Source organism: Oryzias melastigma, linkage group LG11, assembly GCF_002922805.2.
Source record: "Oryzias melastigma strain HK-1 linkage group LG11, ASM292280v2, whole genome shotgun sequence".
NCBI classification, from domain to species: Eukaryota; Metazoa; Chordata; class Actinopteri; order Beloniformes; family Adrianichthyidae; genus Oryzias; species Oryzias melastigma.
In genome coordinates, this window is record NC_050522.1 from 21266042 (window position 1) to 21293180 (window position 27139).

At 36.4% G+C, this 27139-nt stretch overlaps 1 protein-coding gene and 1 long non-coding RNA gene across 6 annotated transcripts in view; both read right to left on the reverse strand.

Moving 5' to 3' along the window:
• Positions 1-27139, reverse strand: part of LOC112162557 (MTSS I-BAR domain containing 1) — a 54795-nt gene that overhangs the window by 26647 nt on the left and 1009 nt on the right. For all 5 annotated transcript variants that reach the window (XM_036214169.1, XM_024298363.2, XM_024298367.2 and 2 more), the window contains 2 exons: positions 16156-16217; positions 14076-14149 (listed from right to left, as the gene is read on the reverse strand). In XM_036214169.1, coding sequence (XP_036070062.1) covers positions 14076-14149; positions 16156-16217 — 136 coding nt within the window. The remainder of the gene's footprint in view (positions 1-14075; positions 14150-16155; positions 16218-27139) is intronic.
• On the reverse strand, positions 12515-13123 carry LOC112162558. The gene is made up of 2 exons (XR_002922095.2): positions 12931-13123; positions 12515-12625 (listed from the first exon to the last, which is right to left on the reverse strand). It is a non-coding gene; the product is annotated as an uncharacterized LOC112162558 (long non-coding RNA).

Genomic DNA, 27139 nt, shown 5'->3' on the forward strand with positions numbered 1-27139 from the left:
TTTAATACTTAATGAGGGTTTTGTGTGTTATATTAGCTGTGAACTGCATGGGAGGTCCGTGTCAACAGTGGTGATTTAGTCAGACACTCGGAAGAGTGTTGGTTCTGTGAGCGCTTGTGTTTCCTGGCTCCTGGGAGCCTGTCCGGGCACATTGCTCCCTTTCGTGATTGGCTGTTGTCTGTTGAGGCAGACAGCCTTTGATCTTCCCACCCCTCACGTGGAGATGGAAAGCACACACCTCTGTTATTTTCTGGCAACATGCAAACCATCAGGATTGCAAATGAAGCGTTGGCGTGTCCTCCGAGTCAGACGTTGCTGTGTTACCTGGACAGGAACGCTCCTGACGGTCAGTGGGCTGACCGGTTTAGGTGCAAGTGCCACCTTCTTGTTGAAGCTCTATAACAAGCACCTACAGGTTGAAGAGGATGTGGGCGAACAACATATTCAGAGCCAAACTAATCGGATTCTGTTTTTCTATGCGATAAAATGATTTACCGACATTAAATACATATCCAGAAGCTTTAGGTCAGGTAGCGATTTTCTGACAAGCAGAGTGCATGGAGTACACAGAGTTCATCCCTGCAGACAGCGTAGCTGTGAATTATTTAAAAGGCCAGTTCACGAAAGGCTCAGAGCTCCTGCTGATGACCCCCGGCTCCACAAACGTCCCTCCTGGAGGTCAGACTTCTTTGCATCCTCACCCTCAGAAACATTTCTTTAAGGCAAATTTAAAACAGAATAGGAGGGGGGAAAGAAAGTGAGTTCGTCCACAGAGTCCAGGCCTGAAGGGGGAGCGCTCAACTATTCCATCTGATGCTCCTTCGGATGAAGGGAGGCCCGTCGCTAATTAGAAGGAGTCTGTGCTTGAAGTGAGAAGAACATGCGAAGCTTCACCTGCTGGGCAGCTCTGGTGAATAATTCAAACACCCCTCTGTCTACCACGACCACAAACCAACAACTAAACCCACAAGTCCCTGCAGTTTTTATTACAAACATGAAGTTTTGTTAAATTATTCAACATTTTGCCTCATCTGAAACAGTGAAAAATGTATGTAACAATACTTTACTCTTAAAATGCTTAGAGTCCCACTTCGATCAATATTTGAGCTATTTTAAAAGTGTTTCCAGTGGTCTTTTAATTATGACTATGACATTTTAAAACAAAGTTTCTGCAGAGCGGCATTAGTTCATCAGAAATTTGCGTCCGAGTTGTGGGTTGGAGTGTTGTCAACCCCGCCCCCTTACCACCACCCATATTGTCTGCTTCTGATTCACAATTATTTGTGGTGGTGAGGGGAAAAAATTATTTTTTTAGATGCATCGATTACAATCAGTGAACAATTCTGAATAATTTTATGAATCTAAATCTATATGATTAAAAAAAACTAGTGGAACTAAATGTGAAGCGTTTTTTACCGACAGATCTCATCATCCGACTGGCCCCGACTTTGCTTAAAGCGACCGTTTGGAAGCATTTTGGCTTTCATAATGTCAAAGGTCAGTCGGATAAAAGTCATGCGGTGTGTAAGTTATGTCACAGCATAACATTTTTATGTTCTTAATAAAAGTTAAACAAGTAAACTGATCTCATTTTTACTTAAAACTGCACTTTGGAGGAGAAAAGTAAGTAATATTGACCTTGTGTCTTGTAATTAACAAATAACATTTCTATAAAAAATGCAGATCTGGGATGCATGAATAAATTTTTCGTTGCCTTCTGAATTGTAATCAAATCGCATCGTGAGGTGCCTCAAGATTCCCTTTAATGATTTGAATAAAGCATTACTCAGAAATGCAATTTTAAGCATCATTTTAATAATAAATGACCTCCATTATTAGAAAAATGTCACAGGAACATGTTAAAAAACATTCAAAGTGGGTCTTTAAAACATTCTTAAAAAACAAAACGGTAAATAAAATAGGACAACAAAATTTAAATTGAGTTTTTATTAATTCAACTTTTGGACAAAGTTGTTAAAAGTGTTCAAGCAAAAAAATGTAAAATGATTTTTGAAAGATGGAATAAATCTATTAAAGAACTGATAGTGATTTATTGGACCGACTGACAACATAGAAAATGTTCAAAAATGAACAAAACTTGCCTATTTGACCTTATAGGTGAAGATTTGTTTAAGAAGAATTTTTTAAAGGGCCTCCCCAGGAGCAAAAAGAAGAACAAAAAAGGTAATCAATGATATTCTTTTGTTTCATTAGCAGCTTCATGTGTGCTTACATCCAGTGTGAGGTGTTGGTGAAAAGTTCAAGCGCCACTTTAAAGCGTGACACACGGCCTTTCCCCGTAACGAAAAATGGTTTTCCCAGCTGTGCAGAAGCCGATTACTGTTCCAAAACGGTTCTCGCTCAGATTTCTCCCCGTCGCCTTCTCTCGCTGCTAAATATCACCAGTCATTTATACTAATTGGATGTGCAGCGCGGTTTCTCTCTGTTCAGGGCTCACGCTCCGTTTGTGCCTTTTCAGACGGACTGCAACATCCTGCGTGACGTCAAAGCGGGCAGCTGCTGTTGCTGTTGCCATGGCGATGGCATACCATAATGAAGCCCTTTAAGAACTCACGCTGATGCTCCTGCTGCTGGCTGTCACTTCAGCTCTCCTCATGCATTTAACTCCTGTGGAACGGGGAGGAACACCTGCGGCTGCGAGTGCAACAATGACCTGTGATCGGATTTCTGCCATCATTTCTAATTCAGCTTATCCTGCACAGCGATTGACCATTTTAGATTCAAGACATTTTAAAAATTACTGTTTGAAAAAATGGGCAACAAGTAAAAAAAAAATGCTTTAAAGTCAGAAGAAAAAGGAAATAGTTTGTCATGAATCACATCATCAACAAAGAACCCTAAACTGGCAGGGATCATAAATAAATAAAATCTTAGTTATAATTAACTATTGCAAAATAGACAATGAATGAGGTCACATGACATTAGATTCAGTGGTTGTGGCCATTTTTAACCACATACTATGTCAAAGCTCTGAAAACTTCAGAAAATAACAAAAGAAGGTCAAAAACAAGAACTTTTGAGTTCTACAATACTATTGAGAGGTTTAGAAAAGTGTAACCCCAGAAAAAAGATGCACAATATGTGGCTGACTAACCCTTTAACATCTCAGCTTTAGCTCCAGTGTTGATGTTCTCTGAAATATCCCAACACTTCAAGTAATTCTGATGTTAGAAAAGCAGCTTCAGAATCTGTTGGAAATACGTTAATGGTAGGAAGACTTATGGTCACAGGTATTAAAGGGTTAAAAGCATAGACAGTATATAGAGAACTGGACAAATTATCCCCTCCCCCCTTGTGTTCCAATTAGGAAGTAACCGCTGGTTCCAGAAAGCCAAAATCCCCTAGACTTCTATTGAAAAATGAACAGCTTTTACTTAAGTCATCTTTTGAATCTTTTTAATATGTTCTTGCTAAATGTAATTTTTTTATGATATACATTTTCTTCATCGCAAGTTATTTAAGTTATAAACTGACCAATTAGATGCCTCAATAAAAGCAGGTGTTGCTCGCTGACCTCAAACGTTCAAAACGTTTGATTGACAGATTCTTCTCAAGCCTGGTTTCAGTGCAAGGGGTGTGGCTCCTGATTTGGTTGCCATAGAAATGATGACTTGGACAAATCACTTCTTACTAACACCGTTTGGTCCCAAAATGGTGAAGTCTATACTGCGGAAAAATGCCGACTGAAATGACCAGAGATAAGGAATTTTCAATGGGTGACGTCACAGCCTTGTCTTGTCCATCTCTATAGATGTCAATGATTAAAAGTCGGCAGTTTCCACTGTAAAATTAGATTTTTTATTTTAAAATAAATAGGAACTAATTGTTTAACAAGATCCTCTCCCCTTGAAGAGGTCGTGTTGTAAACGACACTCGCTAAAGCTAAAAAATAAAGATTCATTCGGAAGTCAAAAGGTTGCCCTTTGGCTCGGAAAATACAGAACAGTCAAACTAAAACAAAACGGTAATAGTAACATTTAAATATAAATTCATATGCTTCAGAGCACACCCACGTAAAGAAATGAGTTTCTACTTAAGGAATACGAATCAGCATCTCCTTCCATTCAACCTTCCAACTGTAGGTGGTGGACATGCACTAGAAGAAGTAGAAAATAAAGAAGTCCCTCCCTGTTTGTCCAGTGTGAATATCATGGGCTAAGAACGGACGTTTAGCTTCAAATAAAAGATCTTTTCTGTCTCAACAAAACCAACTTTTGAACAGTAACATAAGTTTTTAATTTTTTTCTTAAATAAAACTTACATATGTAAAAATGTATTCTTGTTGAGAAGGAGCTGGAGAGATGAAACTTTCCTCCTCTTTGCTGTTGCCTTTGGCTTAAATGCACTTTTGGATTGCAAACAAAGTGAATCTTTCAACTGGACACATAAAAGGTGCGGAACTAGAGCAACAGATCTGTAACGATCTGGAAATCTTTTGGTTTTTGGACCCCTCACAGACCAAAGGTACTTTTACAGACTTTGAACTGCTCTTTGAAAACTACTAAAATAACGTTTGAAGTTTTTGTTTTCTCCAAACATTTTGCTGCTTTTTCTTGAGATGTGGAAATCTTACGTTCCATTAGCTAAAGCTTTGGCAAGCTTTATCCATCTAAAGATTTTATTTCGAGTTCTTTTTGTGGCAATAAGTGTTAGCTATTAATATAAAAAGGTTATTACTGAGGTTTTTGTTTGACTGCTTTATAAAACAGCAAATAAAACCAATCAGACACACCTTGAGCTGCTCCAGACGGATGAAAAAAACAAAAGGATTAAATGGATGATGGAGGAATACATGCAGCGACGTGTCATAATCTTTATTTCTGAACGTTTGACCTCAGCAGGGCAGAAATCTCATATCCAGCAGATATATGATACTGGTGGAGCTCAGATGGTGGGACAGAAGTTTGGATCAGGAGCAGACACTTTTCCAGTGAAGGCAGCGTCCTGACTCCATCCAGCAGCTGACATCATTCCACTGAACACCAACTCCCTGTTGAATGATCTGCAATGCTAACAACACTAACGAGTGTCTTTTAGGACTATATTTCTACTAAAATATAGAACATTCAAATCTAAAAAGCACAATAAAGAAAATCGGTAGGCCGTTACATGATAATTTCATTATTAGGTTCCATCATGATTCATATTTATGATACATATTTTCTTATTCTGATGCTCAGAATAACTACAGCATCGTTTTGACTGGATTCTTAAAATACTACGCTATGAGCTCTGGGTTGTAGGCAGTTCAGATTCTGAATAAAAGTATGAGAAATAAGGGTAACTGGAGACCTGTCAAGAGATTTCTAGAAGGAGAATCACTGCTCCATCATTTGAAGGATGTCATCCATAAACCTTCCTAGTGAGGGTTTACGAGGATGTCTAGCTGTGAGGAAGCCCTGCAGCAGAACGCCTTACAGAAATTCTATCTTTGGCTGGCCTAGGCTGGGAATCCCCTTAACTTTCTAATGGAAGAGTGCTGCTGAGACTTCTCCACCTTTAGGTAAGCAGCAGTTACTGGATTGATGATTAAAAACCTTTAAATGTATCCCAGTACCTCTAATTTTCTACATAACATCAAATTCATTCAGCCTGTTTGAACATCTGGAGTTGGTGGAGGTCAGGCTGATCTGAGGCTGATCTGAGGCTGATCTGAGGCGAGATCAAAGAACCGAGTCACGCTCGTGACAGGACGGCTGTAACTGTAGATGATGCTGGGGCTCGTCTTTGTGAGGAGATCAATATCAGATCAGAAGCTGCAATTTGCAGTTCAAGAGGAGCAGCTGGAGATTTTATGATAATCAGATCCACAAGTAACGTCTCTTCTTTCACAGCTCTGCTGCCAAAACCACCGGCACTTTCTGCTTTTAAACGGGAAAAAAACACCAGCTTTCTTTTGATTCTTAGGTTCCTACATTTCCCTAATTCAAATACAACTGATTGTACCTTAGACTGATATAACACAGGAGAAAAATTCAACTGTGCATCTTGTGAAAAAAAAAAACTTGTATGTTCACTTTAGCAACAAATTTAGAAGGAAAAAAAGACTACATTTTCCCTGAAAATACTGCATTCTTTTCCCTAATTACATATTTACTTCCTCTAAACTTGCTTTGTGCCGCTTCCATCTTCAGGCATTTAATTCACTTCTTTTAATTCACTTCTTCTTTCACTTCCCCCCCACCGCCTCCTCCTCCTCCTCCCGGGTTATCAAGCGGATGCTGATGACAGGCGGATGCTGCGCATGTCTGCAGGCCAATGCCTGCCAACTTTCCCAAAGTGTTGCTGCATTACAGTAACAGATGGGTGAGTGGAGGTCAATATCATAAATATATAGACTATATACATTTTAACAATGATTAAATTGAAAGCATTTACATTTGGTGTAAAAGCTAGGAGTCAGCAATTTTATTTTTCACATCAAATCATAAATCAATGACTAACAAAAGATATTTTATTTAATGTAATAACATTTTAGGTAATAATAGATTTGAAAAATATAACAGTTGATAATAAAGTTGATTGTGACTTGACATTGTGATTTTTTTTTTTTTTTTTTGAAATCTACATATAATCGGTTCAGGTTTGAATACAAATATCAGGGACATTTTTTTTAATCCTATCAGATTTGATAGCATAAAGTTTTGTTTTTTTATTATAATCTAATTTATGGCTTGTAAACTGGGCTGTAAATCACATTACTATAAAAACAAACAAAGTGAAGGAGGAAGCCACACACAAAAAAAGGATTTTGTGAAACAGGACTGAGTCTTAGGCCTTATATTGTTCCTTTTTAATATGCACTATTGATTTATCTTTACATATTTTGTGGTAATGCTTGCTATCAATCTTTTTTGTACATCTCAGCTTCTGTTTCACAGACATTTTCTTTCAGTATATTACACAATAATTCTACACTGAACCTAATTTTGTAAAAAAAAAAATCAATTCCAAATCGTAAATTTTACAAAAAAAAATAGAGATAATGATTTTTATGTCTTATATCAAAATCATATGTGCAGAGACAATAATAAAATGTAAACATTAAAAAGCAATTTAAAAGCTAAAATCGAAACCATGTGAAAAATGGCTTTAAAATCTCACATAAACTAAAATTGTTTTGTTAGTGTTAAGCCAGAAATGTCAAAGCTGAAGCTTGATTCTTGATACTAATCAGAGGGTCGGTGTAATTCTTATGTCATTGTAAACTTACTAACACTTTGTCTAAAATTCTATTTATTTTCTTTTTCCAGAAATTGACTATTTGCATTTGATTTTAAATGCTGGACTATTTTCTTGGACCCAGAGGAAGGTTAAGGTTACGATTAGGTTAATAAGTGCAGCCAACAACAACATTTAGCCATGGATGAATTTCGACAAATTTCCATTGATTTTTGTTATTGGTCGCACTTAAATATTTGAGAATAACATCTGCCTTTTTTTAAACTTTGACAGCCTAACATTAAAATCTAACTTTTCCAAGAATTGTGGAACCATTAAAGCAATCAACTATATTTGCTACTGCAGCAAATTATTGCCCAAAAAGTCTAAAACTGTCACCTAATTAAAAAACCACAATGATGAGAAACCCCAAACCGGGCATGAACTGTAAACTAGGCTTCAAAAGCATTATTTTATGACCTGAACGATAGAAAAATACTGTGCCAATTGATATTAAAGTAATAGAAAAGAAAAAAAAGAAAAAAAATATCTAGAAGGGCAAAGTCACAGAGTCATAATGAGGCGTGGGTTCAAATCCCACTTCTGACACCATTGTTACGAGTGGACCAAGATAAAAAAAACATCAAATCCAACTGGACAAATTCATTTATTTGGTCACTTAAAAACCAGGGAAAGCCTCCTGACGCCTTTTTCAAAACGTCCTTATATATACAGGAACACTTCCTACAGCCAATCAGAACATTTAGAAAGAGAACACCTGCAAACCATAATGAGGAATCAGATCCTGTGAAACAAGACAAAGATGTGGAGAAAAAGAGTAACACATACCAACAAGATAACAACTAATTTTAATTTAAACAATGAAACTAACAGGAATGAAGAAAATATTCCTCCTCACACATCTGTGCAGGAAGACTGCAGGGATGAAGACTAAAACTCTAAATAAATTCCTTCTGCAAATGTGCTACTACTAACTCAATAAATATAAACAGTCATCAAAGTGTAATTTAGAATAAAATGAATGTTTGTTCCTGTGACTGACAGATGGAGAAACCGAGTTCGGGATGCTGAAAGTGGAGTCGGAGGTGCAGAGATTTCCAGCGTGTTGCCATGAGCACCAGAAACAGGATGAACATGACAGCCAGCAGCTCCTCCATCCCTCCCTCCCTCTCCCAATCACCATCTGCCTTCCACATCATCTTCCTCCATTTGCCACATATTCCTGAAGTACGCATAATTGTTTCTTTGAATGCCATTTAACTCTTACTCAAAATCCCTCCTTTTTTTTTTCCCTTCAGCGCCTCATCGTCTACCTTCCTGCAGCATCTTTCCACATGACTGTAACATGAAAGCGTGACATTGAGCAGACAGGGTGCCATGTCCTGAACTCAATAATTCAACACCTCTGTCAGATGACAGATAAATGAACACCATCACTGACAAATGCGAAGACTATTTCAGAACCGACGAAGGCTCTGCGTCTTCAAGCTTTGCATGTCCTCGTTAAAGACAACTGGAATCATGTTCGAATGCTTGGATTTACTCGAGCTTTAGATGTCATCCACTCAACCACAATCATTTCTTTTCACATTTGAGAGCAGACATGAACACCTACTTAAATTGGACAGAAAATCTCCAACACACGGGTTCTGGAAAACTATTAAGACTAGCTTCACCAACATAAACAGTGCAAATGGCTTAAAAATTTTGTTTTTGGTGTTTTAACATGTTCTTGTAGCATTTTTCTTATGATGGAGGACTTGTATAAAATAATTTAAGACTAAAACTATGTTTCTAAGTATTTCTGTATTCAAATCGTGGTTGATCAAGAGCAGAGGAGAGCCTGGGGTCTAAAAAAGTTTGGGTTTTTTGGCCCCTTTCTCCTCTACAATTCTAAATCCTCCACTTGCAGACAAATAGATCCACTAACGTCTTCAATTTCCTCATTTGAGCTCATCTGGCTCAAAACTCTACGGCTGGTTAGCTCAGATATTGTTTGCCTTTTTTTTTTTAATTTGCTGGGCTAATATTAGCATGTTAGGTGCTATAAGCTAGAGAGTGTAAACAAAGGGATGATGGGAAATGAGAGCTTATACGCTAATAGTCCCACCCAAAACTCAGAGGTGAATTTCTATGACTCAAACAACAACACAGGTTTTTTAGCTTTTGCTATAATTGGATCATTGGGAACACTTTTACAACAGAAACAAATCTAAAGTTAGAGTGAGACTTTAAAGGGTTGAAAGCATTTTTGTTCGGAACCATCTGAAAAAAACAAAACATGTCCTAGTGATGTATAACGTTATCAAAATAGCATTATAAAAATTTAAACCCAATTAGTGACAAATAAAAAAAATCAATTAGCATTGAAAACATTTCTTAAGCCAACCTATATATATATATTTTTAAACGAAGAATCCAACTTTTTACCATAGAAGTCAAAAGAAAACAGATTTTTTTTATTTACTACTTAAGGCGGTTTGTGTCATTTTTCTAAAAAAACATTAAGTGGGGACTTAAACCACTGACTGTATATGAGAAGTGGACCGAGTACAGTTAATTTAGTCACATTTTTTTTTAATTTGGATGCAGACACACTGGAAACGAAGATCGTCAGTATAGGCAGTGATTGGTTAATGTCGGTCTACATGTCAACCACTCTCGCCAATCAGGAATGAGCTTGGTGGAAGGCCACACCCCTACCACTTCGGTAGAATCTGTCTACGTCCGAATTCTCATCCTAATCCCCAACTACTTAAAAACTATCTACCTGGATTTTTAAAAGCAATCCAGACAACATGCTCACTAGTTTTCTTTAGTTTTTCTCGACGGATATGATGTCAAGTGAAAATCGAGCAAATATGAACATTTCACAACGTTTATTTATTAATCTTTTGATTATGAAAATGTTGATTGTTTAATAAAATATTACATTTAAACACGTTTTTTTCGCAAAAATTGTTTGACCGCAATGCATTGTGGTCTATATTCCCTAATGTAGTGAGCATTGAGGTACGCTAGTTTTTCACAAAGACTTCTGGGAAATTTCTAAAGCACTGGAATTTGTGATTGTAGATTTGCACAGCACTAGAAAATGATGAACGTACTATATAGTGAGTAGGGAAGAAATTCGGAAATAGCCTCTATGTCCAAATTCCATATAAAATTCGTAATATTGTTTACCTCAGTTGCACATATTTGGTCAATATTTCAAGAGATGATGCAGATTTGAATTTTTTTCTATCCCATGGTAAGTTCAAAAGATGCTTACTGGCCTAATTTAAGCTTTATTACTTGAAAATATTTGTAAAAAAATCATTTTTACGGTATATACTTTAAAAAAAATGGGGGGAAATTGCATTTTTCCCATAAAGACATACCATCAACATATTTAAAGTCATTTTCTTTTCTAAATATTTTTCAAAAGTGCTTCAAGTCAAAAAGAAAAATACATTTGTGATGTTTTTTAGGTTAACGTCTTTCTGCGGAAGCTGCGATGAAGAAGAAGTCAAGCGAGATGGAGCCACACACTCCTCTCTTTGTTCTAGAAGATGCTTAAAGCAGCAGACACATCGCTCCAGGTGAGACTGCCTCTGCATCACATGCACGCGCACATGCACGCACACACACACAGTCACACAAACCCAAAGTTGATTACAGAGCAGTTGCTACCAAGAACACTGGGATCATCACGACAGTGACTGATTGTTTCCTCTGCTGCTGTTGTCACTGTGACAGGGAGTCACCCAGCAGGATGTTGGCCTAATTTCAGCCATGTGCACGCACACACACACACCCACACACACATGCACAGCAGTCCAACCAACAAAAAGCCTCCACCTGGTGACAAAAGGAGCCAAACAACATGCAAATCAAACTAAGTTGCCTGTAAAAGCATCATTTCGACTTCAATCTGTCCCTCCGGTTCAGCGCCATGCTGGTAACAAGAGGCTCTATTCCCAAAATCAAACCAGAATTAGGAGTCTTGGTAAAATCAGAGTTAAAAGATGTTCAATTTGGGGAAAAAGAAGCAGAAATACTCTCCTTTAGGCTGTTTGTTTGTTGAATTTGCATCGTTTCTCTTTGACTCATAAAGAAGAAATCATTGCATCAGTTTTTGCAGCTGATAAACTTTATGATGTCAGATTAAAAGCAGAAAAGAAGTTTGTTGACATTTAACGTTGGAAAAAGCTGGTAAGTTTGCCTGAAGCGATCCATTAGATGTGCATTTATATATCCTGCAGGGCGGGTCGCTCAGACGTTTGTCAGTTTTATGCTGAGTATTAAATCGGAGCCTCTCTTCACTTGTAAAAGGTGAGATAATGCCGGTTATACCGAAACCTGAAAGGGAGCCAGCTCGGCATTTATAACATCCATGCAGGCTTCAGAAGCACCGGCTGTCTGTTGAAGTCAGCAGAAACTCGTCTCACTGCTGCTCCTGGACATCTATGAAGCTGAATTGGAAAACCTTGCAATCTTGTTTTGGCTCAACTTGAAGGCCCTTCACATTATTGCAGCAGTCAAGAATTCCTAGTCATCAATTTATTTTTCTATCCCATATTTTCTTTGGTTTAAATAGTTTTTGTTTAAATCTAGAATTGAAAATCATAGGAACTTATGCAGGATTTATATTGTGATTACTAATATTAAATCTAAATTTAAAGCTTTCAGACTAGAATTCTTCAAATAATAATCAAACATAAAATAAAAAATTAAGCATGATAAAACCAAACCATGAAAAAACAAAAGTAATTTATGAAAAATAAAGGATTTTCTGACGAAAAGAGTCACAGCAGCTAAATAAAACTGAAAAATAACCTGGTGTCAAATAAATACGAAAAAAAAGTTAATTTTTTTCCTTAACACTTCCTTTTACAGTACTTTCAGCGTATTTAGGTGGTATTGACAGGTGTTTCGGTGGCATACTACTAGGTATTTACATGGTACTTTTTAATGGGAGGTACTGGGTACTTACTTTGTTCTTTTACTATGTACTTACATGGTACCTACTGTGTATTATGTTCATATTTATGTTGTACACATTGGGATTTTAAAAAGTTTCTACTGGGTATTTATACTTTACACAATGGGTTTTTACATTGTACCTACTGGGTATTTACATGTTGTGTTAATGTGTATTTTGTAGTACTTGCCACATGGAAGAACAAGGTAAGTACATATAAAGTATCTTAAATGTAACTCTTCACTTTATGTGCGAGGGGAAGTCGAGCCTCGCTACGGAATTGCTGGTTGAGGCGGCAGATCATAGACTTTGATTCCGGTCAGAGAATGAAGACGCTTGGAGAGAGACTGAGGTTTCCTCTTTTATTGAACGATGAACAGAGTGAACTGCAGCAGTTGGTAGTTAGCACAGGTTTCCGATATGGGTATGCATTAGTTTGCTCTTGTGTGTGTGTGTGGTCTGAAACAAATAATAAATTAAATATGTTACAATAAATTATGTCTGGTATTCGACAAATCTTATAACATAACTAAATAAACTGCTTGTAAATATGTGACTTAAGTTTTACAGAGAGGTCACAAACACAAGACTTAACACAACCAATAATTATCTGTAAACACTCAAAATTAGCTGAGTTGTTCAAAGAAACAGATCTTAGTGAAGAAATTAAATCAACTTAATCTTCCACAATATATTTTACATGTAAAATAATAAACTCAAGGAATGATCAAATTATTGATAATTAAGAAGTAGAAATAACTTACATTTCCTCAAGAACGCACACATAAAGGACAGAGAACAGGTGAACACACAGTCAGTCCTTACAGCTTCTCAGTTTCTGCTCAACTGATTTCACTGCTGCCTCTGATGGTGAGAGAACATGTCTGGGCAAGTCCAACAGGTGTAGGTTTTTTGCCCACCCATAGGTGGTGCTGTTCTGCCGTTTTTCTCTAGGGCTTTCTCACACTTTACTTCTTCTCTTTTTGTATATTTCATGGTATTTAGCATGTAAAATACTTTGCTCTAATTTTGATCAAGTACCATGAAAAACACAAAAAGGTACCACATAAGTACTATGTAATTACCCATCTTCTTACACATAGTGAGCACAAATAAACACATGCAAGTAAGTAAAAAGTAAATTTTGGGTCATTTTTCACAGTACTTCCAAGGTACTTTATTTGTACTTATGCTGCTCTTAAATGTAGTAAGTACTACAAAAGAAACATTAACACAACATGTAAATACCCAGCAGGTACCACATAAGTATGAACCAATAGTACAATAAGACATTTATCCCCCACATAGTAAACAAATATTGTACATTTTGAGGTAAAAACTGGTAGCTGTGTTTGCCAGAAATTTACAGTAAAAAACATGGTGTTAAATTAAACATTACAGTTAAGTACAGGTATTTTTGGGTAATATTCCTAACTTTTATAGTAAATAACGTCTATACCCTTAAAAATATAGTGTTGGGCTTTGAAATTAGCAAAGATTTACAATAATTTTTACGGTAGAAAACTGGCAGCTGAGGTTCTCAAAATATTAAAATAAAATTTACAGTGATTTTTTTTTTTATTTATATCATAGTTAAAATAATTGCTATTGTCATATATAGTTGTTGCTAAAAATAATTTTACTATAGGAACATCAAATTTATCACATAAAAATGACAATGTCAGTATGCAAAATTAACAAAAAAGTACTTCAGCTTTATTGTATTAAAAAAATGTACTGGCATTTTAGGGTAATAACAATACACTGTAAAACTTTTCACTGTAAACTTAAAAACAGCAAAATTCTGTTGTTTTTTTTTTCGCTGCAGTTGTAACCATCATGATTTTATCATTTTTTTCTGTAAAATCACTGACATTTTTTTTTTTTTTTACAGTGCGTTTGGTCTTACCTCGGCTGCTGGTCGCTAGATCAGCCACTTTTTGAAAGGCGTCCAGAAAGGCGGCGACTGCGACGACGCTAGTCCTGAGAGGCGGAACAGAGGGAGCATGAGCTGAAACAGCGACTATCCCAAAAAATGTTTTCATAAAATTAAATGTAGACATGCTAACTGCATGTCTACATTTACACGTATGATATACAACTGCATGTACCTGTGCTGGGTTTTCTACAACATTTTGGCAACCAAAACTATTTCCTCTGAAATGAAGTCACAATCTGTCAAAGATGTGAAACCAAGCAATTGGACACATGGAAAAATCTTTGTGGGGAAAAAAATAAAGCAATAATATACATATTAACTTGCATGAGTAGTAGCTGTAATAAACCAAATATTTATGATTTTGGGATGCAGGAACAGCGAGGGGGTTTCAGCTGCAGCCTCTGCAGACTTCTGTCTCACCTCAGTGCAGAATCTCAATCTCACTGATGACTTTATGGGGACACCATTAATCTTTGTCACCCCGACAAGGTTAATTAAGTTGTGCATTACGTGTGTGTGTGTGTGTGTCAGTGGGTGGTTAATGGCTGGAAAGCACAGGAGTGGAAGCTGCAGCAGTGCCTTCCTGATGGCGTTTTTGCATGTGTGCACCTGCTTTCTGGCAAACTTCAGCTGCGTGTGTCACTCTTTGTGTTAGCTTGTGTACACAGTGCAGGCGGTGAACTTTTGACAGGGGCGTGGCTACACAACAGGAAAGGTGACTGACATTTAATCACTTAATGAGGTAGACCGATATAGGTTATGCTAAGTTTGGCGGGTTCACGTCGAGGTTCAACTTCAGCTTCAGTTTTTCAGGTTTCAGACAAGTTTGAGGCATCGGTTCCTCATTTAGATCTACAGCTTTTGGGCCAAATTCAACATATGGAAAAGTCTAGTGATTAGCTGGTGTTACAGCTGAATGTGTTCACACGCAGTGATGTAACACTATTAGCAGACTGTTCACTTGGCACCTCAATCTGTTGCATTCAAGCTTCAGTCTGAGCACAAATCTGCTGTTTTTAATATAATTATTCTCCTTGACATTAGATTAAAAAAAGCAAGGATTAATGATTAATTGTTTAAAAATCAGTTTTTATTTGAAAAATGAATAATTATGGAAGAGAAATTGATGTATTTTTTTTATTTATGCAGCTTTACAACAGTTCTTTCAGAATAAATCAGAATTTATTATAAGAAATTGCATTGATAGAAAAGATTAGTGCATTTTCAAAGATAAAAACTAACATTTTTCATTAGTTGATTGTTGACCCTTTAGATTCCCAACCTTCAACACTTAAAGAGCCATTCCTTAAGAAATAAAACTATTTTTTTATGTTATTGTCACTGCTATGATAAATATGAATTCACATTATTTTTAAATAAATAAAACACAATGATTTAATAGCCTTTTCTTCTTTCAAAAATATATAATAGTTTATAGCTTTTGACAGAGATTCACACAACTTCCTTTCAAAATAAAAGACATCCGGAACCATATTGGACTATCTCAATGCAGCCAAAGTATTCATAGTAGGTAGTGTTTTGTCACCAAAAAATAAAAAAATTACATTTATTTTACCATTTGTGGTGCTTCTTAGACAGAAATTTGTAAATCTAACAAACCAAAATGAAATCAGAGCCAATTAAATAAACCTAATCTTAATTTACTAAACATAAGGCCCACGTAAATCATTGAACTTGTTAAAAATTAATAATAATAGTGAGCCTTAAATACAAATTCTGGCTGCTCTTAATGACTTAAGTGATTTTTTGTGGCACACGACACAAAACAAATCTGTCAAAATGTTTTGTGTTACATAATGGCTTTAAACTTTACTTTTTTTTTGCTCTTATACTGACTTTTTACTTTGAAGTTAAGAAAGAGCCTCATGTGGCTCCGCACCCTCAGGTCGCAGACCCCTGACTGAGATGATAGAGTCTGGGATAGGGTTTGTGCATAGAACTACTATGGTTATTTATCCTTATATAATATGAAAACCTTCTTTATGGCATATAAAATGATGAACCTAATAGAAATGTATCTCTGTGTTACCTGAGTTGTGATTGTAGTTTGCTGGCCTTGCTGATGAAATCGTCCCAGATGGGATAACTGCCCTAAAGGAGGAAAACAGAAAAAGAACAAATGGGTGAACATTGCATTTTCCTTTCATCCAAAGGTTCTTCTTTTAGTCCTGACAGATTCATACGTTTTGAATTTCTCCACTTTAGCTCAATGTTGTTGCTTTGATTTTAAAGCTTTAAAAAAAACACTCAAATGAAAAAGTTCTTGTAGCATAAATATAGGAGAATTTAGGCTTAAAATTGTATTTCTGAGTAATTCTTTATTCAAAATCGGGATAAATCAGTAACAAATGAAAACCATCCAGATGGAAAAAGTTATTTTAGTGACACAGCAAGTGAAGACAGCCATGTACGTTTTCACATTCCCCTACTTGAGCTGGAATCTGGATCAAAACAGCTCCGATATTTTTGTTGGACTATTAATGTTAGCTTGGGGCTGAGGGGCTGAAAGCTAGTGGGAAAAAGTGTAAACAAAGTGATGTTGGGACATAAGTTGAGGCTTACTTCTGCCCCCACCACATAAAGGTGAATTTCCAATACTGCACTGCACAAACTTACCAAAAAACTCACCAAAAAAACAACAGACTTTTTGATTTTGCTCAAAAACGGCACAAACTTTTACAAAAGATCAAAAGATTATTGGAGTGTAAACAGTGACAAACCAGGAAAGCTGATAAATATATATATATCCTATAAAAACCTTGATTATTTTGGAGTCACGTTTATTCTCCAACAGAAACTGTTGTGGCGTTCCACTTGACAAGGAAGCGGCTAATCTCCGACCTTCAATTGAAAAGGCTAAAGTACAAACGCTGAACATCAAACACAGCAGTTAAACAGAGAGCAGAGACAAAGATCAATGAACAATCCATGCACCACACCCACCACAGAGTAGGCCAAACCAGCACCGCCGGGCATGCAAATACAACACCCGTCCAGCGGCTGTCTCACATGAGGCTGAGCACGACAGATGTGAGCATGAAAATGCATAGAGTCACCAGAAAGGCTTTTAACAGAGATTATCTGTTTTTCACTAGTGCACACGTCTTCAAATTGAGGTATTTGTTTTGAATTACACACCTGTCAAGATTGTTGCCTTTCTGAAACATCTGCTTAGTCTTGTTCCATCTCTCTTTAGTCTCATTACTCAATTTTTACATATTTATTATACCCTTGTGTATCTATTTTACCTGGGATGTATTTGCTTTGTCAACTTTCCGTCTCTTTTACCTACGAAGGTGTAACGATTAATCGATGAATCGATTTCTATTCTTACAATGTAACCAGATCGATCTGTCGGAGGCAGAACTGAATCGACACATATCAAAAAAAACTTGGGCCGGGAATCGATTAAAAAAAATAAATAAAAAAAAACGAAATAATCGCAAACCTTAAAAAAATTAATCGCGATTAATCGCGATCATTTTTTTAGTCTCAGTATTTGCCAGCCTCTTATTGTCTACAAATAATCAAAATATGAAATCACTCACGAAACTCTACAGTTAGAACATTTATTTTAAATTACTGCATCAATCGATAACAAAAAAAGTCTGATTAATCGCACTTTTGTGCAATTAATCACAATTATTCACAAGGTTTTACCAGGTAAAATTTATTTGTTCAATATGGCGACGGACCATGGATCAAATTGTACGCTTTTTGTGAAAAAGTGATCCAAACCACAAAAATAGCAAGAATAAAGTACTAAAAACTGATTGAATATTTATTTCTTTTTTAAGCGACCATGATAATACCCAAAAAAAATGTTTAAACGCACCGCAGAGTTCAAGTGAAGGACTGTTTCTTAGATTAATTTGCGTTAATGAATATTAACGCGTTAATTCTTTTTAAATAATCTTCCCTAATCATCAGCTGCAAAAGTCTAGTTGATCTATCATAGAATTTCATGCTTTGACATGATCTCAAATATTACTTAAATTTGAACTCACAAAATCTGTTAAAGAAATGACCCATGTCAGTTTTATCAGGCACCACTTTCCAAAGGAAATTTCTTTTCTGGCATCGGACTCCTGCACTCCAAGTGATCACTAAGTGGTTTTATTAAGTTTTCATTTCATTTATACCAATTTTGCTGTTTTACCAGCTTTTACTGCTTGAACTTGCAAAACCTCTTAGTGTTTTTTTTTTTTTTTGCAGTTGTCAGATGAAATAAGCATATTTGCACTTTAAAGCTATTAACTCTGGCTCTTTTCCGTCTATTCTGAGCTCATGTATGTTTTGTTCCTTCCTGCCCCCACTTTTTAATCTAATTTAAAACACGTGTCCAATTAAATATCAGATGAAAAAGCTCATTTATGAGAAAAAAAACATGTTTTACACAATATCACAATATGGTGTTTATCAGCCAAAATCCTTTCCTTTTTCTCTCCTCAATTAAGATTAATTACTTGTGAAATATTGTCCTTGGGATTTATAATAGTTGGTTGAACTTGTTTTATAGCAAGTTTTATTTATTTTTTTGTTCAAGAAAATATGAAAAGCAACATAATTTAAGGTAATGCAATAGATTAAAACCCAAATGTTAATCTAGGAATTAGCAAAATAGTCTTAATATACCGTATTTTCCGGACTATAAGTCGCGGTTTTTTTCATAGATTGAATGTCCCTGCGACTTATACTCCAGTGCGACTTATATACGAATTTTTAATGATGAGATATGGACCGTAAGTCTAGAGTGCCCTCTTATGGTGATCTATGCAATTACTTTACTTTACTTACTTTAGTTATTCAGACGTGACACAGAGGACGAAGAATTTAAGGGATTTAGTGATATGGAGTGAGATTGCGTGCAATTAATTACAGTAAAGATACAAAGTGATGAGTTCTTGAGTCTATAGTTAAATAATACTGTTATGTTATATAAATGCTACACCTTTTCGTTTTTTCATGATGCTAATATGTGAATATGTGTTGACACATATTCAGCCTGTTTTCTATTCACTTAAGAATGTTATAACTTACCTTCCAGGATGATGTAATATCGTTTTTTTCAACCAGTTTGTAAAATAAATTACTTGAAAAAAATGCGACTTATACTCCAGTGCGACTTATGTATGGTTTTTTCTTCTTCATTATGCATTTTTTGGCCCCTGCGACTTATACTCCGGTGCGACTTATAGTCCGAAAAATACGGTATTCAAAGCTTTCAAACATTTTCCCTTAACAGCCATAATTGTCCGAACAGACAATGTAGTGTAGATGTGTTCTTTGGTACAACAGAAAGGCATTGTGGGATTGCTAAATGTAAGACAGCCTCTCTCACGGAGCATCCCTCCTTTTCTCAGAGTCACTGTTAGCTCAGTTCTTTTTCTAACAGAGCAGCTGATCCAGGTTTCTCCTGCCTCCGGTTTGAGAGATTGATGCCTGGCATCATCGCCTGGCAACCTGGTTGCTATGGCGACTCTGCTGCAGAGATTGGTGGGGAAGGGAGGATCCCATGTGAGGGTATCCTCATGCATCTCCTTTCACCGTCATACTCCCCTCCAACTAAGGTGTCTTTTTTTTTTTGTTTTACCCTAAGATGACCCCGTTTTTAAACATCTTTTCTTTGTCAGCTGCATCATCACATTATTTTGCATAAAACCTATTTATCAATTCTTTCTATCACGCTGCGCATATTTCAGATTTAGCGTCATCTCATTACATTTGCTCCCCGTCTCCCTCGTTTGTGTCACACGCACACGCCAGGCGAAGGCCGGGGTCGCTTCATCCATCAGTCACCGAGGACATAAATTGTCACCGTGGCAACAGCCGGAGGCGGCAGCAGCAGCAGCCACCTGGTCCTTCAGGAATCTACGGATCTGCTTATTCCAATCAAAGTAACTATATGCACTTCCAGCCACATAAATCCTCCTTTTTGTTTAGGGGTATTTCTCAAACAATGACTGTGCAGGATGGAAACAGAAACTTTACTTTGATGTGTCTTTTCTGGAAGCAGAAGATGAGGACAAGCAACAGTTACGATTATAGTATTGGATTTGACCCAAAGAAGCTCCAAATTATTGGAATTATTGGGGAAACATTTCACTGATTTGTTGTTTTTATCCATAAAGAGAACTATTTAGAATCAAATTTTAAAAAATCTAGCCATTAATTTACCCAGACAGACTCATGATAGTTTAAAAAATGACAAAGCAAACAAACATATTTAAAACCAATTATCATTTAAATATAAAACTGCTAAACTAAAAAAAGAAAAGAAAAGGAAAAAAAATGCTAGAAAATCTAAGAATCTTTTGGCAGAAGTTTGACATATGGAACCAAAAATTCAATTTTTTCTGATTTTCTGTTATTAAAAAAATAACTAATAAATTATGACGCCAAAATAAAATAAAAACACTCCAACAGGCCAGTAATTCAATGCTAATACTTCACAAAAATAAATAAACGAACAAAAAAAAAAAAAGTGGCTCGTTGTGCCAGAGTAACAAAACCAGCGGTGCGGCTCTGACGTGCGGTTTCCATGGCAACGCTGATGCTGTAACACCTGCTTCATCTGCAGCCTGATCAAAAGAGGCCAGGATTATTTCAGCTCGGAGGCCATTAAGACCGTCGCTTTAGATAACAGGTGATTAGCATTCAGAGAGCGTGTTTAACACCATTAGTTCATCCACGCTGACTAAAAAAAAAAAAAAAAAAAAAAAACGGATGCAACCATGTTTTTAAATGTAAAATAGAAACGTCTGTTTTGGGGCTTCTGCATGTTCATCATGTGTACCGTTAGGGGTTCAGATTCAGACAGTATCGAGTTTAATAAATAACCAATATTAAACTAAAGATATTTTTATTATATTTATGTGGCTCTCCAAAGACATATTTTTAATCTACATAAGGAGTTTTTTTTAGATCGTTCATGGATTGTGCAACTTTTTTGTCATTTAACCACAAGTTGACATAATTTAAATTCAATTTATGCACAAAAAATAGAAATATTTCGAAACATGAGGATTTGTGGAGGATTTGCATCTCTTCAAAGTCAGTCTAAATTAGATTATATAGTTCTTTGAAGCCACATAAAAGAGATTATGGTTTGCAGACATGAACATACCTAGAAGAATATTCAAGAAATGTCTTATTTTGAAATTAAACGTCCAAAAAAAATTATTAATAATTTTACGGAAAATGAGAGCCTGACTTGTGGCGTTCTGCCTCTGCCGTCTTTCATCTCCCAGCGTTGGCTGGGACTCTAAAACTGTCTTTAAGCGACCCCCCCTGTATAATGGCAGCTGTCGCTTTCAACAAGCGGGTCCAGACAAGCCGAGTTAACATGCTGGCTGCTCAGCTGGGGAACAAAGTGGGACATGAAGCGAGTGTAAACAAGAAATGAATCGTAACTGTAGACAGACTAAACAAGAGTGAACTCCTGATCACCGCCATGAAGACGGTTTAACCGGAGCTTTAATGATGCATCAGTGGAGGTTCCTCTCCAGTCAGATATGAAAAGTAAATCCAAGTTTGAAGGCATGTAAACCTCTAAGAGGATATAAAAAAATCTGTTCCACTTAAGTGGATCAACATCAATTTAACAAAATGATGCAGCATGAGGGGAACTTGCATTTGAAGCTATGAAGACATACAGGAGGTTGAATGTGAGAGAGACTGAGGTCAGAGGTCAGCAGCTCAAAGATGCTTATTGCTCTTCAGTATTTCAGAGCTTCTTACAAGTAGCTTTCTACCGTTTTTCTCACTTTATTTTTACACTGTTTTAAAAAAAAATATAAGAAAAACCTTTAAAGATAAATTGTTGTAATTTCAAGAAGTCAAATCTCCATTTTGTCTTTTCTAATTTATGATTTGTGTGTTTTTATAAATAGAAATACATCATTACTCTAGGAAAGTTGCTAAATCCTCTTTAAACTTGAAGGAAACTTAACAAAATATATATTTTTTTAAATTTAGTTTAGTAAAAGCTTTAAAGTATAAATTATGAATAAAATACTAGTGAAAGTCCACTTTTCATGTCTTCTTTTTAGTTTTCTATGGGCTTAAGAATATCAAGCAAAACATTATTTTTTAATAAGCCATTAAATTAAACATATTTTTGTATTTGGTAGTGGTGTAGTGAAAAATCAAGTCAGCGGAATATCGCAATATTTCATTTGCCAATATTTGTATCGAGCTAAAATGCTGACAGGACTAAATTTATTTATTTGTGTTTCAATTAAACCCCTAAACATTACTTAGCAGCACAACAAACAGCCTTTTGGGGCAGGTTTGCACTGCAACAAAACAACAACAACCATTTAAAAGTACTGGAGAGGCTCATTTAGCAATGTTGGAAATTACTGGAACTTTATTACCTCAATCATACTCATTGAATCTAATTAGTTAAGGCACATTCGTTCTTTATTTTTCTTATACTGAAAAAGGTTTTATTGTGGAAATCTGACAATCTTGACTTTTCCCTTTAAGAAAAAATAGTTCTTAATTTACCAAAAGAAAAGCAGCATGAATTTAATTGGGTAAAAGCAACTTTAATGAGATACAGTTGCAGTGTTTAACATTGTGATCATTAAACTAAATCAAATCTACCATTTTATTACTATGAAAGATGTAATTATATTCAGGTAAAGTTTTTTTTTTTTTCCAAATAATACTTTTAAGTGAAAAATTGTTCTGGTACAGTCTTGGGGATATATGGCAATATGTATCGTGATACATATCACGATACATATTGTATTGCCAGACTCTTGCCAATACACATTCATAGAATTTAGCAAGAAACTTCAATTTAAAAGGATACAACTCAAATGTTTTTTAGTTGTACACCCTGTAGACGTCCTTTATTTTCATAAAATAAAGTACAGAAGATCCCAAACGCCTTAATATTTGTACACATTTATCCTGCTTTTGTTTTGCTTTTATTAATCTTGTGATCTTTAATGCACCTTAAAGTTGAAATTCAGTTCAAGTCCCATTTGTTTTCACAGACCTTGATGTGAGAAATTTGTTCCCCCCATTCGACTGACCCATCTCCTGGGGGAGGGGTGAGCTGCAGACACAGCCGCGCTCAGGAACCATTTGGTGGTTTAACCCCCCAATCCAACCCCTTAATGCACCTTAAAGACACTTTTTTGAGTTTTTTGTATGACTCAGTCGTGGATTTGAACTCACAACCTTCCATTGTCAGGGCGTACACTTTACCACGAGGCCACTGAACATGACGGCTAGCTTAAATTGTTGTTAGTTAATTGTAACTAAAAATCTAAAGATGATGAATGTTCTTATAATTTCTTGCTCATTTCTTGATTTTAAAAGGAAAAAAACTAAATTCTGTGGAGAGCTGAAGCTGCAGCCTGGCCGTGAGCCATCAGAAATCCTCCTTTTTCTCCAGTCTGCTGCTGCTGTCTCCTCCACCATGACTCGGTGAAAACCTTCTCCACCCACACATTCCAGGAAAACCTGCATCTGACTGTGTAGGAGCCTCAAACGTTACACATCCGTACAGTCAGAACTGAAATCAACACTAATAAATGATTTCCATTCATTGCTGCATTGTAAAAGAAAAGGTTCTTTCCACCAACCTTTAATGGATCATTAAACTATCTGATCACCCGCTGATGGGATTGTCTTTGCACTGTAAAACTATAAATTAATAAAACATGTTTATTTTCATTACAGCTTAAATGATTAGAAGAGCACGTGTAAGATCAACATGTTTCTATGAAATAAACAAAATTTGCAAGTTAACTGATAAAATTATGAATTCCATCACAAAAGGCAATGTTTTTATAGAATTAAAGTAGAGGAATTACCTATTTCCAAAGGAAAATCTATGGATGGAATTAATTTTCTAAATAAAAATCCATTTAATATGGATTATGGGGATTTTTTTTTTTTTTAAACCTTGTCCCAGTTTTGGACGAGAAACCTTTCAAATAAATTCTGCTAGGATCAGTGATTGCTGTAAGCAATCAAATAAAGCTGTTTTTGTCTGGGATTTGTGTAGACTTAAAAACGGAGATAAAAACTGCTGATGGTTTTTATCAATTATTTGATCAAAAGCATCTTTTGAGGCTTTTATAGATCAGACTAAGACGGCAGAATGAAAGTTTGTCGTGAACGGGATGAAAAACGTGCAAAAAGTGATTGGAAATCCTTCAAATCTGGCAGTAAAACGACATTAGGTGACATTCCTCACCAGGCTGCAGCATAGAGTTACACTCTTGTCATTTAGTGATGTTGGAGCTCGGTCACATGACCTAACGTCGGACGCTGAGGCGGATCGACAGAATTCATCAGCAGCTATGGACACATGTCTGAACAGACGGCCTCCAACAGAAACACTGTTCCGACGCCTTCGACAGTAAATCCAGGACTTCACCCACGCCGACAGAGTTCGACTTTGACAGATGAATCTTAATACCCAACATGCCGCCTGTGAGAAATCAAACCAAAGGGTGCAGCGACTATAGAGCAGCAGATTGATTTAATAGAGAAAATACTGGTGGGAGAAGATGCTTTAAATAACAAAAAAAAAGAATTAATGGTTAAAAGAAAGAACAGAGAAAAGGGTGGAGCTGATTGACCCCTCCTCCTATGAACTCCCAGCTACACCTGTTAGAAACCACCTGTCTGTAATTACGTCTCCGTGGATACGGCGCACAGCTAAGTGTGGGGGGGACTTTACTTGTGAGGAAAGGGGGCTTTTGTCAGACGGGATCTCCACCTGCACAAACAAGCCTCACCGCACATCTGAGGGGAGGGTTTAGTTTCTGGTTGAAGAACTTCTGGCGACCTCAAACAACCCGCACACCAAACTTTGAGAAGCCGGTGAGCCAGTTCATTACAGTTCTGGGGGCCACAAACTGTGTGGGACGCTTGAAACGTGAGTTCGTCTCACACTTTTCAACAGATGTTTGCCTCAGTTAAGCTACGTTCACAAAACCTTGAGACCACTCCCAATGAAATCTGAATGAGGGTATTCACACGTTTTGGGCGTTCAGGTGTAGCTTTGCACATTTTTAAAGTCACACTTCAATCATATTTTGATCTTTTAATCAAGTTTATGCCTACATTGTTTCTAGTGTTGGCACAGAAGTAAGCCTCTGTTGATTTCCCATCATCCCGCTGTTTAAACTCTCTCCCTCTAGCTTACAACCCTCACAACCCCAAACAAACTTTATCAAAGCTTTCCAGCTGAACACTTTTGGGTCACATGGCTAGCTAGAGACGACGTTAACGGATCTATTCGTCTAAGACAAAATCGTAAAACCTGTGTCGTTTTCTAGTGTTGGTGCAGAAGTAAGCCTCTGTTGATTTCCCATCATCCCACTGTTTGAACTCTCCAGCTGAACACTCTTTGGTCAGATGGCTAGCAAAAGAAGACGTTAACAAATCTATTCGTCTAAGACTGGATCTATCAGAGACTTTGGTCCGCCTATTTCAGAGTCTGTGTCGCAAATACAGTTTTTCAAACTGTAAATTTTCAAAGAAACACTCAGAAATGCAGTTTTAATCTGAAATTCTTTATACACGTCCTCCATTATGAGCAAAGAACATGTTAAAAACACGATTTTCATTGGACTATTTCCTTAAGACCATTTTCAGACACTGCGTTACAAAAACATGCAGCAGTTGAACGCACCTCGAGAGTTAAACCTGGTTGAACTTTGACAAATCATGGACTCAGATCATTCTGGCTGGACAAAAAAACGCAATTATCAAACACCAAGTCTTTCATATATCAGATTAAACCTGTGAAAGACAAAAACCTGGAGTAGGATTGGCACCGCTTCAACGTTCAATCTCTTCCAACTGCAGGTGACGGACAAGTAAACAGCAGCAAAAGAAAGAAAGAAGCCCCTCCCTGCTTGTCCAGTTTAAACATTGTGGGCTAAACACACGTTCAAGAGCCTGGTTTCACTCCAAACTGTGTCCCATGGTTGGTGTGGAGGTAATATTAGAATGAGTTTGCTACAAACCTTTTCAATTTAGGAAAAGGAAAACATCTTGGGGATTTAATACCAATTGTATCTCGCCCTCTCAAAGATCCACAGCAATGAAAATTGTGTTCTTAACATGTTCTTGTGAAATTTTCCGCATGATGGAGGACATATACTAAGTCAATTAGGCTTAAAATTGCACTTCTGGGTAATTATTTATTTAAATAAGAAGCTTTATATGAAATTGAGCAAACTGGATTTACGATAATAAATTTTGAAAAAACTCACATTTATTAAAAAAAATGTTTTTGAGCTTGGAAGAGGTGGTTTTTGCTAAATTAACATTTTACAGCTCGATGGCTCCAATATTACTGATCATTTCTGTTGCACCGCTAATGTTAGCTTGGGGGTGTGAGGGGCTGTAAGTCCCGCCCACAACTCCCACTGTGCAGAAAGTATGTCCTAGAAAATGACATTTATTTAAGCTAAAAACAGCATACAAATAATAATAAAAAAAGTTGCCCTTGTTGTGATTCGATAAATCGTTTCTTTACAACCAAAACAGACTTTTTATACATAATATTTGATCCCAACCTGAAACTGGAGGTAATAAAACAGTCCAACTGCTTCACGGAGATCAGAACTTCACATGTTGCCAACTTAATAACAAATATTCCACTAAATTACCACTTCAGCTTTATAAATATTAAATAGACTTTATGTTATGGTTCACTGGACAAGAACAACAGAGATTAAACAAACTAATCATCAAACTGCATGGTGCATTAAACCACACTGGAGGAAACATCCAAAAATGCTTCCCTCCATGTTCTGGTTGCAGCAAGAATGCAAAAATAATGATAAACACTTTTCTCTAAAGATTTGTGTTTCAGTGCATTGCAAGCTTATGACAGGAAAGAAAAGAAAATACTCCAAATATGCCAAAAAAAATGTGTTTTTAAAAAAATCTCCTACAGAAATGCAGCTTTTACTGCTCCTAAAGCAACAGTTTGAGCCCATTAGGATCAAACTGGTCCATTTTGATTTGAA